The sequence below is a fragment of the Nerophis ophidion genome, linkage group LG20 (genome assembly GCF_033978795.1).
Source record: "Nerophis ophidion isolate RoL-2023_Sa linkage group LG20, RoL_Noph_v1.0, whole genome shotgun sequence".
Lineage (NCBI taxonomy): Eukaryota > Metazoa > Chordata > Actinopteri > Syngnathiformes > Syngnathidae > Nerophis > Nerophis ophidion.
In genome coordinates this window covers 34,644,883-34,660,025 of record NC_084630.1, presented here as the reverse complement: position 1 = coordinate 34,660,025, position 15,143 = coordinate 34,644,883, and the positions used below count along the sequence as shown (strand labels likewise).

At 41.3% G+C, this 15,143-nt stretch overlaps 1 protein-coding gene across 6 annotated transcripts in view; it reads left to right on the top strand.

Moving 5' to 3' along the window:
• Positions 1-15,143, top strand: part of inpp4b (inositol polyphosphate-4-phosphatase type II B) — a 469,469-nt gene that overhangs the window by 296,547 nt on the left and 157,779 nt on the right. For all 6 annotated transcript variants that reach the window (XM_061881071.1, XM_061881076.1, XM_061881074.1 and 3 more), the window contains one exon: positions 10,292-10,358. In XM_061881071.1, coding sequence (XP_061737055.1) covers positions 10,292-10,358 — 67 coding nt within the window. The remainder of the gene's footprint in view (positions 1-10,291; positions 10,359-15,143) is intronic.

The window sequence follows — 15,143 nt, the reverse complement described above, 5'->3', positions numbered from 1 at the left end:
GTGTGTGTGTGTGTGTGTGTGTGTGTGTGTGTGTGTGTGTGTGTGTGTGTGTGTGTGTGTGTGTGTGTGTGTGTGTGTGTGTGTGTGTGTGTGTGTGCGCTGTGGCAATTTTGACTTAATAGGGACATCACTCTGTTTACACAGTCCCCTTGAGGGGGACTTTTGACGGTATGGGGACCAAAAAACAAGTACCCCAGGGTCCCCAGTAAGAATGATCAGCACATTATTTCATCAATCCAGATATTTAAAGATGTGTATGAGCTAACTGGGCAGTGGCCATGCCTCCACAACCTGTAGAAAGGGTGGTCCCCACAAGTTCTGATCAACACCTTGGTTCCCATTCCAAATGATAACGTGTGTGTGTGTGTGTGTGTGTGTGTGTGTGTGTGTGTGTGTGTGTGTGTGTGTGCTGGCAATTCTTACTTAATGGGGACATCGCTCTGTTTACACAGTCACCTTGAGGGGACTTCTGACAGTATGGGGACCAAAAAAACAGGGTCCCCAGTAAGACTGATCAGCACATTACTTCATCAATCCAGATATTTGAAGAAGTGTGTGAGCTAACTGGGCAGTGGCTATTTTACCAATTGTTTTTTTATGCCTCCAGAACTTGTTGAAAAGGTGGTCCCCACAAGTACTGATCAACCATGAATTGATTAACGTGGACCCAAATAAGTTGAAAAACTTATTTGGGTGTTACCATTTAGTGGTCAATTGTACGGAATATGTACTGAGCTGTGCAATCTACTAATAAAAGTATCAATCAATCAATCAAAACACCTTGGTAACCGGTGCGTGCGTGCGTGTGTGCGTGCGTGCGTGTGTGTGTGTGTGTGTGTGTGTGTGTGTGTGTGTGTGTGTGTGTGTGTGTGTGTGTGTGTGTGTTCTGGCTTACTTAATAGGGACATCGCTCTGTTTACACAGTCACCTTGAGGGGACTTCTGACGGTATGGGGACCAAAAAAAACAGGTCTCCCAGGGTCCCCAGTAAGACTGATCAGCACGTTACTTCATCAATCCAGAGATTTAAAGATGTGTATGAGATAACTGGGCAGTGGCTATTTTACCAATTGTTTTTTTATGCCTCCACAACCTGTAGAAAGGGTGGTCCCCACAAGTACTGATCAACACTTTTGTTCCCATTCCAAATGACAACCAGTGTGTGTGTGTGTGTGTGTGTGTGTGTGCGTGTATGTGCGCGTGTGCATCTCTGTCTTATATAATTGGCCGAGGGCTCCTACATGGCTGACTGACTTTTGGTTGTGCCCACTCGTGTAGCTGGTGAAGGGAGGCTCCCTGCCAGGCTCCACAGTGTCACTGACAATCTGCCCATGTCGCCTTGATGAATCTGTCACCCCGTGTGTGTCTGTGTGTGTCTGTGTGTTGTTTCTTTTGCAGAAAGATGAAGGAAGAGACAAAAAATATTGAAGTTTCTTTGTGCCTGTGTGTGTTGTCACTGCACAACTCCTTGTTTGTTGTCTCCATCGCATGTGTGTGTGTATGTGTGTGTGTGTGTGTGTGTGTGTGTGTGGTGTGTGTGTGTGTGTGTGTGTGTGTGTGTGTGTGTGTGTGTGTGTGTGTGTGTGTGTGTGTGTGTGTGTGGGTAAGATGAGAGACATGACAAAAATTGATAAAGGCTACTGTGTGTCTGTGCATGCCGGCATGTGGGTGAGTGTGTGTTGTCGCTGCACATTGCACGTGTGTTTCTTTTGCAAAAAAGATGACAAAAGGGGGCAAAAGTTGTCAAACTGTGAGATTCAATGCGTGGATTTGAGTGATTAGAGTTTGTGTCGCCCCGCTCTGCCCACACCCGAGTTGAAATATAGTTATTTTGGTTTTTGCCGTCTGCCTGCCACACGTGGGTCAAATGAGCATCAAAACCTTAAATGGTTTTCACTTCACAGGTGTGCTTGAAGCTCATGGAGAGAATGCCAAGAGTGTGCAAAGCAAAGTAAAGGGAGGCTATTTTAAAGAAACCAGAATATAAAACATGTTTTCAGTTATTTCACCTTTTTTTTGTTAAGGACATAACTCCACATGTGTTCATTCATAGTTTTGATGTGACAATCTACAATGTCAATACCGTATTTCCTTGAATTGCCGCCGATTATATAGTATGCACCTGCCTAGAATTACTGCCGGGTCAAACTCGTTTCGCAAAATAATTAGCCCATGTTTAGCATTAACGCCGGCTCAGGATTAAAAATATTATTTTTATTAGCGCATGTCTAGAGTTTCCGCCGGGTCAAACTTGTTTCGCAAAATAATTAGCATATGCCTAGAATTTCCACAGGGTCAAACGTGTCACGTCAAAATGGAGGAGGCTGATTTAAGGTTCAAGCTATTAAACATGCTAAAAAGAACAGTAAGCAGCTATGTTTTATTAATATACCATAGCTGCGTGTGTCAAATATGAGTCATTAAATGACTACCACCTCCTGGTGGTAGAGGGCGCTAGTGATCCTTCTTGCGACAACTCGGCTGCAGAAGAAGTGACAACAAGCAGCAAGAGTGAGCAGCGATCCTTTATTTTTTCCTCTCGCTTGCACTTTCAACATGGAGGATTACATATCTAAAATAAAACAGTTTTCTAAACTGAACTTTCAATCGAAGCAGGAGGTAATAAAGGAAAATCTCCATTGAGACGGAGAGACTTTTCAGTCCGAAGAAAGATAGGGAAGACTTCTATAAACAAGTTATCGATTATTTTGATCAGAAGGAGCTGCGCATGGACTTCATTTATAAGTAAAGGTAAGACGGCAATTCAAGGAAATACGGTAGTCATTAAAATAAAGAAAAGGCATTGAATGAGAAGGTGTGTCCAAACTTTCGGCCTGTACTGTGTATATATTAGGGTTGTACGGTATACCAGTATTAGTTTTAGATACCAAAATGAATCATATTCGGTACTATACCACCTCTGAAAAGTACCACAAGTCGTGTCATTGCTGATCGTACGAGCAGAGGAGCATGTTCGGCAGCGCACAATCACAGAGTACTTACAAGCAGACACAGTGTGTGGACAGAAAAGGGAGAATGGACGCATTTTGGCCGAAAAACTGACAATAAAGGTGAAGTTATAGCACTGAAACGCCCTCAGGAAGTGGTGCTTTAAAGACAGGACTAGGTAGCGGCTAAAGTTCAGCTGCAGTCTGCAGTGTTTTTGCTACTTCTAAATCACTAATCCTGGTCTTAATGGCGACAAATAAAGTGAGTTTCTTACAAGTATCATTATCACTGCAGGACGAGGAATAGATGAACATGCTTCACTACACATAATAGCTCGCCGGAGTCACAATGTAAACAAACGCTACGAGTGGATCTTCAACTGACATCCACTGTAAAGATACTAAGTACAGGAGCGTATCTGGTCGATACTTCTATGATTACGTCCATTTTTTGCCATCACAACATCTTCTTTCATTTTTAACATTTATATTATATTTAATATATGAAAATACATCCCTGGACACATGTGGACTTTGAATATGACCAATGTAGGATCCTGTAACTACTTGGTATCGGATCGATACCCAAATTTGTGGTATCATCCAAAATGACACAATATGTTACTGCATAAGTTGGCAGACTATATTTGGAGCCTTTGTTTGTTTACTTACTACTAAAAGACAAGTTTTCTAGTATTTTATTTAAGGACGAACTCGCAATAGTAAACATGTTTAAGGTACTGTTAGATTTTTTGTTAAAATAAAGCATTTTTTTGGTCCCCTTTTTTAGAAAAGTATCAAATTATTGAAATAATTTATTGGTAAAATATTGGTATTTGGTATTGGTATTTTATATATATATATATATATATATATATATATATATATATATATATATATATAGATGATAGAAAAGTATCAAAGTATTGGTAAAATATTGGTATTTGGTATTGGTATTGGTATTTTTTCATGTATATATATATGTATATTTATTTATTTTTTCAATGTATGTATATACATATATATATATATATATATACATGAAAAAATACCAATACCAATATTTTACCAATAAATTATTTCAATACTTTGATACTTTTCTAAAAATGGGGACCAAAAAACTGCTTTATTTTAACAAAAAATCGAACAGTACATATATATATATATATGTATGAGAATCAGCACCTCTCAAGTCCGAGTCCATGGTTCCCGCCCGGGAAAGGGTGGAGTGCCATCTCCGGGTTGGGGATGAGACCCTGCCCCAAGTGGAGGAGTTCAAGTACATCGGAGTCTTGTTCACGAGTGACGGAAGAGTGGATGGTGAGATCGACAGGCTGACGCTGTATCGATCCGTTGTGGTGAAGAAGGAGCTGAGCCGGAAGGCAAAGCTCTCAATTTACCAGTCGATCTACATCCCATCCTCACCTATGGTCATGAGCTTTGGGTCATGACCGAAAGGATAAGATCACGGGTACAAGCCGCCGACATGAGTTTCCTCCGCCGTGTGGCGGGTCTCTCCCTTAGAGATAGGGTGAGAAGCTCTGCCATCCGGGAGGAACTCAAAGTAAAGCCGCTGCTCCTCCACATGGAGAGGAGCCTGATGAGGTGGTTCGGGCATCTGGTCAGGATGCCACCCGAACGCCTCCCTAGGGAGGTGTTTAGGGCACGTCCGATCGGTAAGAGGCCACGGGGAAGACCCAGGACGCCTGGGAACGCCTCGGGATTCCCCGGGAGGAGCTAGACGAAGTGGCTGGGGAGAGGGAAGTCTGGGCTTCCCTGCTTAGGCTGCTGCCCCCGCGACCGACCTCGGATAAGCGGAAGAAGATGGGTGGATGGAGTTGATTTATTTTGGAGAAAAACTTGTTACATTGTTTAATGTATCCAGCGGGGCATCACAACAAAATTAGCCATAATAATGTGTTAATCCCACGACTGTATACAATGGGACAAAAAAGTATTTAGTCAGCCAGCGATTGTGCAAGTTCTCCCACTTAAAATGATGACAGAGGTCTGTAATTTTCATCATAGGTACACTTCAACTGTGAGAGACAATGTGAAAAAAAATTCCAGGAATTCACATTGTAGGAATTTTAAAGAATGTATTTGTAAATGATGGTGGAAAATAAGTATTTGGTCAACCATTCAAAGCTCTCACAGATGGAAGGAGGTTTTGGCTGAAAATCTCACGATACATGGCCCCATTCATTCTTTCCTTAACACGGATCAATCGTCCTGTCCCCTTAGCAGAAAAACAGCCCCAAAGCATGATGTTTCCACCCCCATGCTTCACAGTAGGTATGGTGTTCTTGGGATGCAACTCAGTATTCTTCTTCCTCCAAACACGAGGAGTTGAGTTTATACCAAAATGGATACATGGATGATACAGCAGAGGATTGGGAGAATGTCATGTGGTCAGATTAAACCAAAATAGAACTTTTTGGTACAAACTCAACTCGTGGTGTTTGGAGGAAGAAGAATACTGAGTTGAATCCCAAGAACACCATACCTATTGTGAAGCATGGGGGTGGAAACATCATGCTTTGGGGCTGTTTTTCTGCTAAGGGGACAGGACGATTGATCCGTGTTAAGGAAAGAATGAATGGGGCCATGTATCGTGAGATTTTGAGCCAAAACCTCCTTCCATCAGTGAGAGCTTTGAATGGTTGACCAAATATTTATTTTCCACCATAATTTACAAATAAATTCTTTAAAATTCCTACAATGTGAATTCCTGGATTTTTTTTTTCAAATTCTGTCTCTCACAGTTGAAGTGTACCTATGATGAAAATTACAAACCTCTGTCATCATTTTAAGTGGGAGAACTTGCACAATCGCTGGCTGACTAAATACTTTTTTGCCCCACTCTATATCGGTTGATATCAGAATCGGTAACCAAGAGTTGGACAATATCGGATATCGGCAAAAAAAAAAAGCCAATCTTGTACATCTGTAGAAAAAACTATTTCCAAGAAAGAAATATTAAAGAGAACTTTTAGTTAGTTTTTTTTCCTGTAGAAGGAAATGCCCAACATCCTGTCCCTCATGAATATGTCCGACCCTTTTGGAGAAAAAGACGATCACCTTTCATCATGAGCCCATCAAACACACACTGACAATAACCAGGAGCCCTCTTCAGCAGCTGGGGCCTTTTTTTTATTTATTTATTTTTCCCCCCCGTCCCCGCACTCCTCATCTCGCCTGAAAGGTTCCTCCGTGTTATTGCACGCCGCCGAGTGTGAGTCGGGATCACTTTGCCCAGCCTGATGGATGAGGCCCGCTCGTCATTACGCGCCTCTCCTCTGACACGTCTGCCGTGTTCAATGCCTCATGTTGCTGCCACGCCGCCGCAAAAGATTGCGGCGTGTCACCATTTGTGTGGAGAGGAGCGCCGACTTTAATGCATCGCCGTGTCGTCTCTGGCGACACCGGCATAAAAACCCTGTCAGAACGGGAGATGGATCGGATCTGGGCGCCGGGTATATTTATTGGTGGGGTTTAGTTCTGTCCGTGCAAAAGAGCGACTCTGCTCAGGTAGCCGGGGTTAAAATTCAAAAGTCCACAAATCCCAGCTGAAAGAGGGTTATTCAAGCGGCGCTAACCATTGAGCTAAAAGCCACGGGTTGTCAACTCATTGTCCAGGACGACTCTTAAAAAAGAACGGCCCTTTTTGTGGGGAATTTTGCCCATCACTTGCTATATTTATGTGAGACACATGGCTTTTTGTGCCTTCTAAATAGTGAAAAATTGCTAGTAAGAGGCGACCAACAATAGAAAATTATTGTCACACACACACACACACACACACTAGGTGTGGTGATATTTGTCCTCTGCATTTGACCCATCCCCTAGTCCCCCCCCTGAGAGGTCAATCAATCAATCAATCAATGTTTATTTATATAGCCCCAAATCACAAATGTCTCAAAGGACTGCACAAATCATTACGACTACAACATCCTCGGAAGAACCCACAAAAGGGCAAGGAAAACTCACACCCAGTGGGCAGGGAGAATTCACATTCAGTGGGACGCCAGCGACAATGCTGACTATGAGAAACCTTGGAGAGGACCTCAGATGTGGGCAACCCCCCCCCCCTCTAGGGGACCGAAAGCAATGGATGTCGAGCGGGTCTAACATGATACTGTGAAAGTTCAATCCATAGTGGCTCCAAGACAGCAGTGAGAGTCCCGTCCACAGGAAACCATCTCAAGCGGATCAGCAGCGTAGAGATGTCCCCAACCGATACAGGCGAGCGGTCCATCCTGGGTCCCGACGAGCGGTCCATCCTGGGTCTCGACTCTGGACAGTCAGTACTTCATCCATGGTCATCGGACCGGACCCCCTCCACAAGGGAGTGAGGGGAGCAGTGAGCAGCAGCGGTGGCCGCGCCCGGGAATAATTTGTGGTGATTTAACCCCCAATTCCAAGCCTTATTGCTGAGTGCCAAGCAAGGTGGTAATGGGTCCAATCCAATCCAATCCACTTTATTTATATAGCACATTTAAACAACAATAACGTTTCCAAAGTGCTGCACAGCCATGTTAAAAACAATATTTAAAAAAAAACAAAAAAACAATGTTATGCTCCACCAATGACTGAACAAAACAAAAAATAAATAAAAATTAAACCAATAAAAACAATATAAAAACAAATATGATTAAAAACTATTTTAAAGGGTAAAATAAGTCAAAACATTAAAATAAAAATCAAAGTGTATAAAAAACACAGAGGACAACAGAGGACAGAGTCTTTGGTATGACTCAGCCAGGGGTTCGAACTCAAGACCTAGTAATCTCAGGGAGGACACGGAGCAAAAGTGGTTAAAAACAATACCACTGTTTCAGTGGTAACATTCAAGAAACAGAGCTTCCAGTTTTTAGTTTTTTTTACCGTAAAATGTTGTTTTAATGTTTTTGTGCAGGGTTTATCAACAACACCCAGAAACGCCGCCGGCTTCGCTCGTCTAAGTTGGACTGATGCAAATTGTAACAGTGTCATGTGGTCTGACCAGTCCACATTTCAAATTGCTTTTTTTGGAAACAGTGGATGGTTATGTTCTACGGAACTAAAAAGAAAAGAACCATCTGGATTGTTCTTGGCACAAAGTTCAAAAGCCAGCATCTGATGGTATGGGGGTGTATTAGTGCCCAAGGCATGGGTAACTTACACATCTGTGAAGGCACCATTAATGCTGAAAGGTACATACGGGTTTTGGAGCGACATATGTTGCCATCCAAGCAACGTTTTCATGGACGCCCCTGCTTATTTCAGCAAGACATTACCAAGTCACGTGTTACAACAGCGTGGCTTCATAGTAAAAGAGTGCGGGTACTAGACTGGCCTGCCTGTAGTCCAAACCAGTCTCCCATTGAAAATATGTAGTGCATTATGAAGCGTCAAATACAACAACAGAGACTGTTGAACAACTTAAGCTGTACATCAAGCAAAAATTTTAAAAAATTCCACCTCAAAAGCGGTATAGCGGTATAGCTCGGTTGGTAGAGTGGCCGTGCCAGCAACTTGAGGGTTGCAGGTTCGATTCCCGCTTCCGCCATCCTAGTCACTGCCGTTGTGTCCTTGGGCAAGACACTTTACCCACCTGCTCCCAGTGCCACCCACACTGGTTTAAATGTAACTTAGATATTGGGTTTCACTATGTAAAGCGCTTTGAGTCACTAGAGAAAAGCGCTATATAAACATAATTCACTAAAATTCACACTAAAAGTGTGTCTTCTCAGTTCCCAAACATTTACTGAGTGTTGTTCAAAGGAAAGGCCATGTAAAACAGTGGTTAAACTGCCCCTGTGACAACTTTTTGGCAATGTGTTGCTTCCATTAAATTGTAAGTTAATGATTATTTGCAAAATTCGAACATTAAATATATTGTCCTTGCAGTCTATGCAATTGAATATACCGTATTTCCTTGAATTGCCGCCGAGGCGCTAATTAATTTAAAACCTCTTCTCACTCCAGCATTTACCAAAAGCATGCGGTAAAGGCAAGCATGCGCAAATTATTTTAAAACCTCTTCTCAAATTTACCAAAGTCATGCGGTAAATTTAGGCCTGCGCTTATAAACTTGAGTGTGATGTAAGGATACCATCATGAAAAGCACATTTAATAAAAAAAACTTTATTATGGTCCTACCTTTACTTATAAAGTCCATGCGCAGCTCCTTCTGATCAAAAGCATCAATAACTTGTTTATAGAAATCTTCCTTATCTTTCTTCAGTTTTAAAAGTCCAGTTTAGAAAACTGTTTTATTTTAGATATGTAATCCTAGATGTTAAAAGGGCAAGCGAGAGGAAAAAATAAAGGATCGCTGCTCACTCTTGCTGCTTGTTGTCACTTCTTCTGCAGCCGAGTAGTCGCAAGAAGGATCACTAGCGCCCTCTACCACCAGGAGGCGGGACTCATTTAATGACTCATATTTGACACACGCAGCTACGGTATATTGATAAAACATATAGCTGCTTACTGTTCTTTTTAGCATATTCAATAGCTTGGACCTTAAATCCTACTGAATAGCTCTTAATCTTCTTCCCTTTATGCAATTTCAAATGATTGAAATCAGCCTCCTCCATTTTGAAAATGATGACAGGTGAAGTGTCACTCGTGACGTGACGAGTTCGACCCGGTGGAAATTCTAGGCATATGCTAATTATTTTGCGAAACGAGTTTGACCCGGTAGTAATTCTAGGCAGGCGCGTACTATATACCTGGCGGCAATTCAAGGAAATACGGTAAGTTGTAAATCATTGTATTCTGTTTTTATTTCCCATTTACACAACGTGCCAACTTCACTGGTTTTGAGTTTCGTATGAAGTTGCATTTTAATACTGTTATACAAGTGTAAAAATAAGTGATACACAAAACATGTACAATCAAACTTTATGGTGTATATTAGTATCGTGTGCTGATATCAGAAATGTGAAAGAAATGTTCTTAAAGGGCTAACATCCACACTCTCTTCACACACACACACACACACACACACACACCTTAATCCAAATACAAGGCATGTCACATGGAGCATAAATGGCCCTGATTTTGGCCCCGCCCTCCCAGGGTTACTCACTTTGTTATGTGTTTGAGGTGAAGGAAAAGTACAATGGCGAGTTGATGGAGGTGGCGGTAATGAACATCCCGCCATGGGGCAATCACTGAGGTCACAACGGGGGCCTTTGGTGATTGCACCACGGGGCCAAAATGTCCCCAGGTGCTCACCTTTTGTGTGCTTGATTTGAAAGGGTTCATTTTATTCTCCACTAAAGAAGTGTTGTTTTCGAAAAGCGGTTGAAATATGTAAATATTACCGATGTGAACCTTGTTTTCTGTGCTTTGCAGTGTCCCTTGGTTTGTGATCCCGCGTCCCACGGCAGCACCGAGAGAGACCGCCTGTTGACAGGACCAGGTAAAAGTCATGATTTGTTGTGATGTCGTAATAATCGGATTGTTGTTTTTTTACGCATTTCAATAGTTTGGCCACGAACAAATGCACTTTTTGGTTGGAAAGAAATACCCATTGTCTTGGGTGTGCTGATGTAGTGTACATAGGCCTGGGGCCGTTTTGCATGCAAGCAAAATTTCGACTTAAGTTGTCATTGTGGAGGGAGGGAGGTCAAAAGCGCACATCATTGAGGTGTCTTTGGGGATGTTTACATTACAGCCTGCTCCTGTTGTTGCAGCGTCAAGGCCATTCGAGGGAGTCAAATCGTAGATTAGGATTTTAGTTTTTCCGCCAGCAATGGCTTGTCTGTTCATCTGCCCTCCTAGTCACTGCCGTTGTGTCCTTGGGCAAGATACTTTACCCACCTGCTCCCAGTGCCTACCCACACTGGTTTAAATATAACTTAGATATTGGGTTTCACTATGTAAAAGCGCTTTGAGTCACTTGAGAAAAGCGCTATATAAATATAATTCACTTCACTTCACTATTCGTCCATGCTGGCCCTCATATCCAATTTTTCCCTTTCAACCAGCTTTTCCATGATGTGATCCACTTATTTTTGCAAAACCTTGTTACATTGTTTAATACATCCAGCGGGGCATCACAAAAAAATCAGGAATAAAAATGTGTTAATTCCGCAACTGTATGTATCGGTTGATATCGAAATCGGTAATTTAGAGATGGACAAAATCGGAATATCGGATATTGGCAAAAAAGACATTATCGGACATCTCTACGTACAACCGTAGTCTGCACATAGGTTTGTACGGTATACCGGTACCGATGAGGTGGCGACTTATACAGGGTGTACCCCGCCTCCCGCCCGAATGAAGCTGAGATTGGCTCCCGCACCCCCCACGACCCTGGATGAAATAAGCGGTAGTAATGGATGGATGGATAGATGGTGTACCGGTGTTAGTATAGTACCGCGATACTAATGAATCATATTCACTACTATACTGCCTGTGATAAGTACCGGATGTCTACACCTGAAATCCACTGTAATGATACCAAGTACAGGAATGTATCTAGTCGGGTGTATGTGTGTGTGTGTGTGTGTGTGTGTGTGTGTGTGTGTGTGTGTGTGTGTGATGTCGTGTCCATAAGCCTGGGGCCATTCTGCATGCAAGCAAAAGTTCGACTCCAAATGTCGTTGAGGAGGGAGGGAGGTCAAAAGCGTCCATCATTGTGGTGTCCTCTGGGATGTTTACGGAACAGCCTGCTCCTGTTGTTGCAGCGTCAAGGCCATTCGAGGGAATCTTTTTCTTCCGCGAGCAGACATCACAATGGCTTGTCTGTTCTATTTGTTTATGCTGGCTCTCATATCCAATGTTTACCTTTCAACCATCTTTTCCATGATGGGATCTATCTGGCGATTCAGTTCAGAAATCGCCCCACTCTGTGATCCCACAGCCCGGCCCAAACCTTCCGTTGTGACGAAAAGCCTTTGGTCTCCTTGAGTGGCTGCCATCGTCTTACGAATTTGACGATAGACCAGAGCAATGCCCAGCCCAATCAGCAGGTGCCCCGCAATCACAGTTCCGAATAGGTATATGTCTTCCACGTCCTTGATGGAAAGGACTGAGAGGCACATGATTCTCAATTTATCCCAGGGATCTCTCACGTACCCCGCAGCAATGGTTCCATCAGGGCAGCCAGGCTACTCAGAACCTCTTTTCCTCATCGAAAAGATTTTGTCAATTGAGTCGAGAGTCAAGCTGATCATTCCCACGTCTAATGTTTAGACACGTTTGTTACTGAATACTTTCTAATAAGCTGCAAAACTAATAATAAAGCAACCAGATTGTCACAAATCAGCGGTGTGAAGGGTGTTAACCCCCAACGAAAACATCGACCCTGAAGGGAACGTCTGCACCTGTGCTCCTGGACGACGGTCTGCACCGGAGCCAAACAGCAGGACAGGTGTAACAACTACATTATTGCCTGCCACTCTTTTTAACTCCTTGAGCAGATCTGAATGTTCATTATTGCAATGTTTGCCCTAAGTTTGAAGCAAACATTTGGCGAGGCGTGTTTTAAAGCAACACCTTGTTTAAAGTGTCACCTTTATAGTTAGTTTCGAAGCACAAATACCTTCATACACTCCTTATTAAGCAGTAGAATTGTCTTTTTTTTTTTTTTGCCATTCTTCCTCGCCACAGATGAAAGAACGGTACCGGTACTTTTCAAAGGCAGTTTAGTATCGATTTCAAACAATTAGCATTACGGTGCTTTATTGGTATCGATATACCGTATAACCCTAGTCTGCACATAGGGTTGTACGGTATACCGGTACTGCGATGAGGTGGCGACTTGTACAGGAATGCAGCACACCCCGTGACCCCAAATGGGACAATCGGTAGAAAATGGATGGATGGATAGATGGTATACCAGAATTAGTATAGTACCGCGATACTAATTAATCATATTTGCTTATATACTGCATCTGAAAAGTACCGGATGTCTACACTTGACATCCAATGTAATGATACCAAGTACAGGCACGTATCTAGTCGATACTACTATGATCACGTTGATATTTTTTGTCATCACAACATCCTAATTCCTCTTTTTTCAATGTTTATTATGTTTATAAACTCAGGAAATACGTCCCTGGACACATGAGTACTTTGAATATGATCAATGTGTGATCCTGTAGCTACTTGGTATCGGGTCGATACCCAAATTTGTGGTATCATCCATAACTAATGTAAAGTATCAAACAACAGAAAAATACTGTAAAATGAAAATACAAATGGGAGCCATTACCTCCCTGCTTGGCACTCAGCATCAATGGTTGGAATTGGGGGTTGAATCAGCAAAAATGATTCCCGGGCGCGGCCACCGCTGCTGCTCACTGCTCCCCTCACCTCCCAGGGGGCGAACAAGGGGATGGGTCAAATACAGAGGACACATAGTGTGTGTGTGAGACAATCATTGGTACTTTAACTTAAACACGTCCCTGGACACATGAGGACTTTGAATATGACCAATGTATGATCCTGTAACTACTTGGTATCGGATCGATACTCAAATGTGTGGTATCATCCAAAACTAATGAAAAGTATCAAACAACAGAAGAATAAGTGGTCATTACATTTTAACAGTAGTGTAGATGGAAGATGTTGAAAGAGAAAGTCAGCAGATATTAACAGTAATAGCTCAGGGCGGTCTAGCTCGGTTGGTAGAGAGGCCGTGCCAGCAACTTGAGGGTTCCAGGTTCGATCCCCGCTTCCCGCCATCCTGGTCACTGCCGTTGTGTCCTTGGGTAAGACACTTTACCCACCTGCTCCCAGTGCCACCCACACTGCTTTAAATGTAACTTGGATATTGGGTTTCACTATGTAAAAGCGCTTTGAGTCACTAGAGAAAAGCGCTATATAAATATAGTTCACTTCACACTTCACTAAATAAACAAGTAGATTAATTAATTTTCTACCATTTTTCCTTAATAATGTAGACAAAATAATAGGTGTACAAATGACACAATATGTTACTGCATACATCAGCAGACTAATTAGTAGCCTTGTTTGTTTACTTACTTCTAAAAGACAAGTTGTCTAGTATGTTCACTATTTTATTTAAGGACTAAATTAAACCTACTCAGTGGCCTAGTGGTTAGAACAGGGGTCACCAACGCGGTGCCCGCGGGCACCAGGTAGCCCGTAAGGACCAGATGAGTCGCCCGCCGGCCTCTTCTAAAAATAGCTCAAATAGCAGCACTTACCAGTGAGCTGCCTCTATTTTTTAAATATTATTTATTTACTAGCAAGCTGGTCTCGCTTTGCTCGACATTTTTAATTCTAAGAGAAACAAAACTCAAATAGAATTTAAAAATCTAAGAAAATATTTTAAAGACTTGGTCTTCACTTGTTTAAATAAATTATTTTATTTTTTTACTTAGCTTTTTATTACATTCAGAAAGACAATTTTAGAGAAAAAATACAACCTTTAAAAATATTTTAGGATTTTTAAACATATATACCTTTTTACCTTTTAAATTCCTTCCTCTTCTTTCCTGACAATTTTTTATTGTAAAGAATAATAAATACATTCATTCATTTTAGCTTCTGTTTTTTCGACGAATATTTGTGAAATATTTCTTCAGACTTATTATGATTAAAATTCCCCCAAAATATTCTGGCAAATCTAGAAAATCTTTAGAATCAAATTTAAATCTTATTTTAAAGTCTTTTGAATTTATTTTAAATTTTTTGTTCTGGAAAATCTAGACGAAATAATGATTTGTCTTTGTTAGAAATATCGCTTGGTCCAATTTGTTATATATTCTAACAAAGTGCAGATTGGATTTTAACCTATTTAAAACATGTCATCAAAATTCTAAAATTAATCTTAATCAGGAAAAATTACTAATGATGTTTCATATATTCCTTTTTTAATTGTTTCAAAAAGATTTGAATTAGCTAGTTTTTCTCTTCTTTTTTTCGGTTGAATTTTGAATTTTAAAGAGTCGAAATTGAAGATAAAATATGTTTCAAAATTAAATTTTCATTTTTTTCCCTGTTTTCTCCTCTTTTAAACCGTTCAATTAAGTGTTTTTTTCATCATTTATTCCCCTTCAAAAAACCTTCTGTAAAACGAAAAAAAAATGTACAACCATTTTTTTATGAATACCGGTATATAGATGTATTTATTAAAGGTAAATTGAACAAATGTATTAATTCTGGCTATTTTTTAAAGTGTGTATCAAACTGGTAGCCCTTCGCATTAATCAGTATCCAAAAAGTA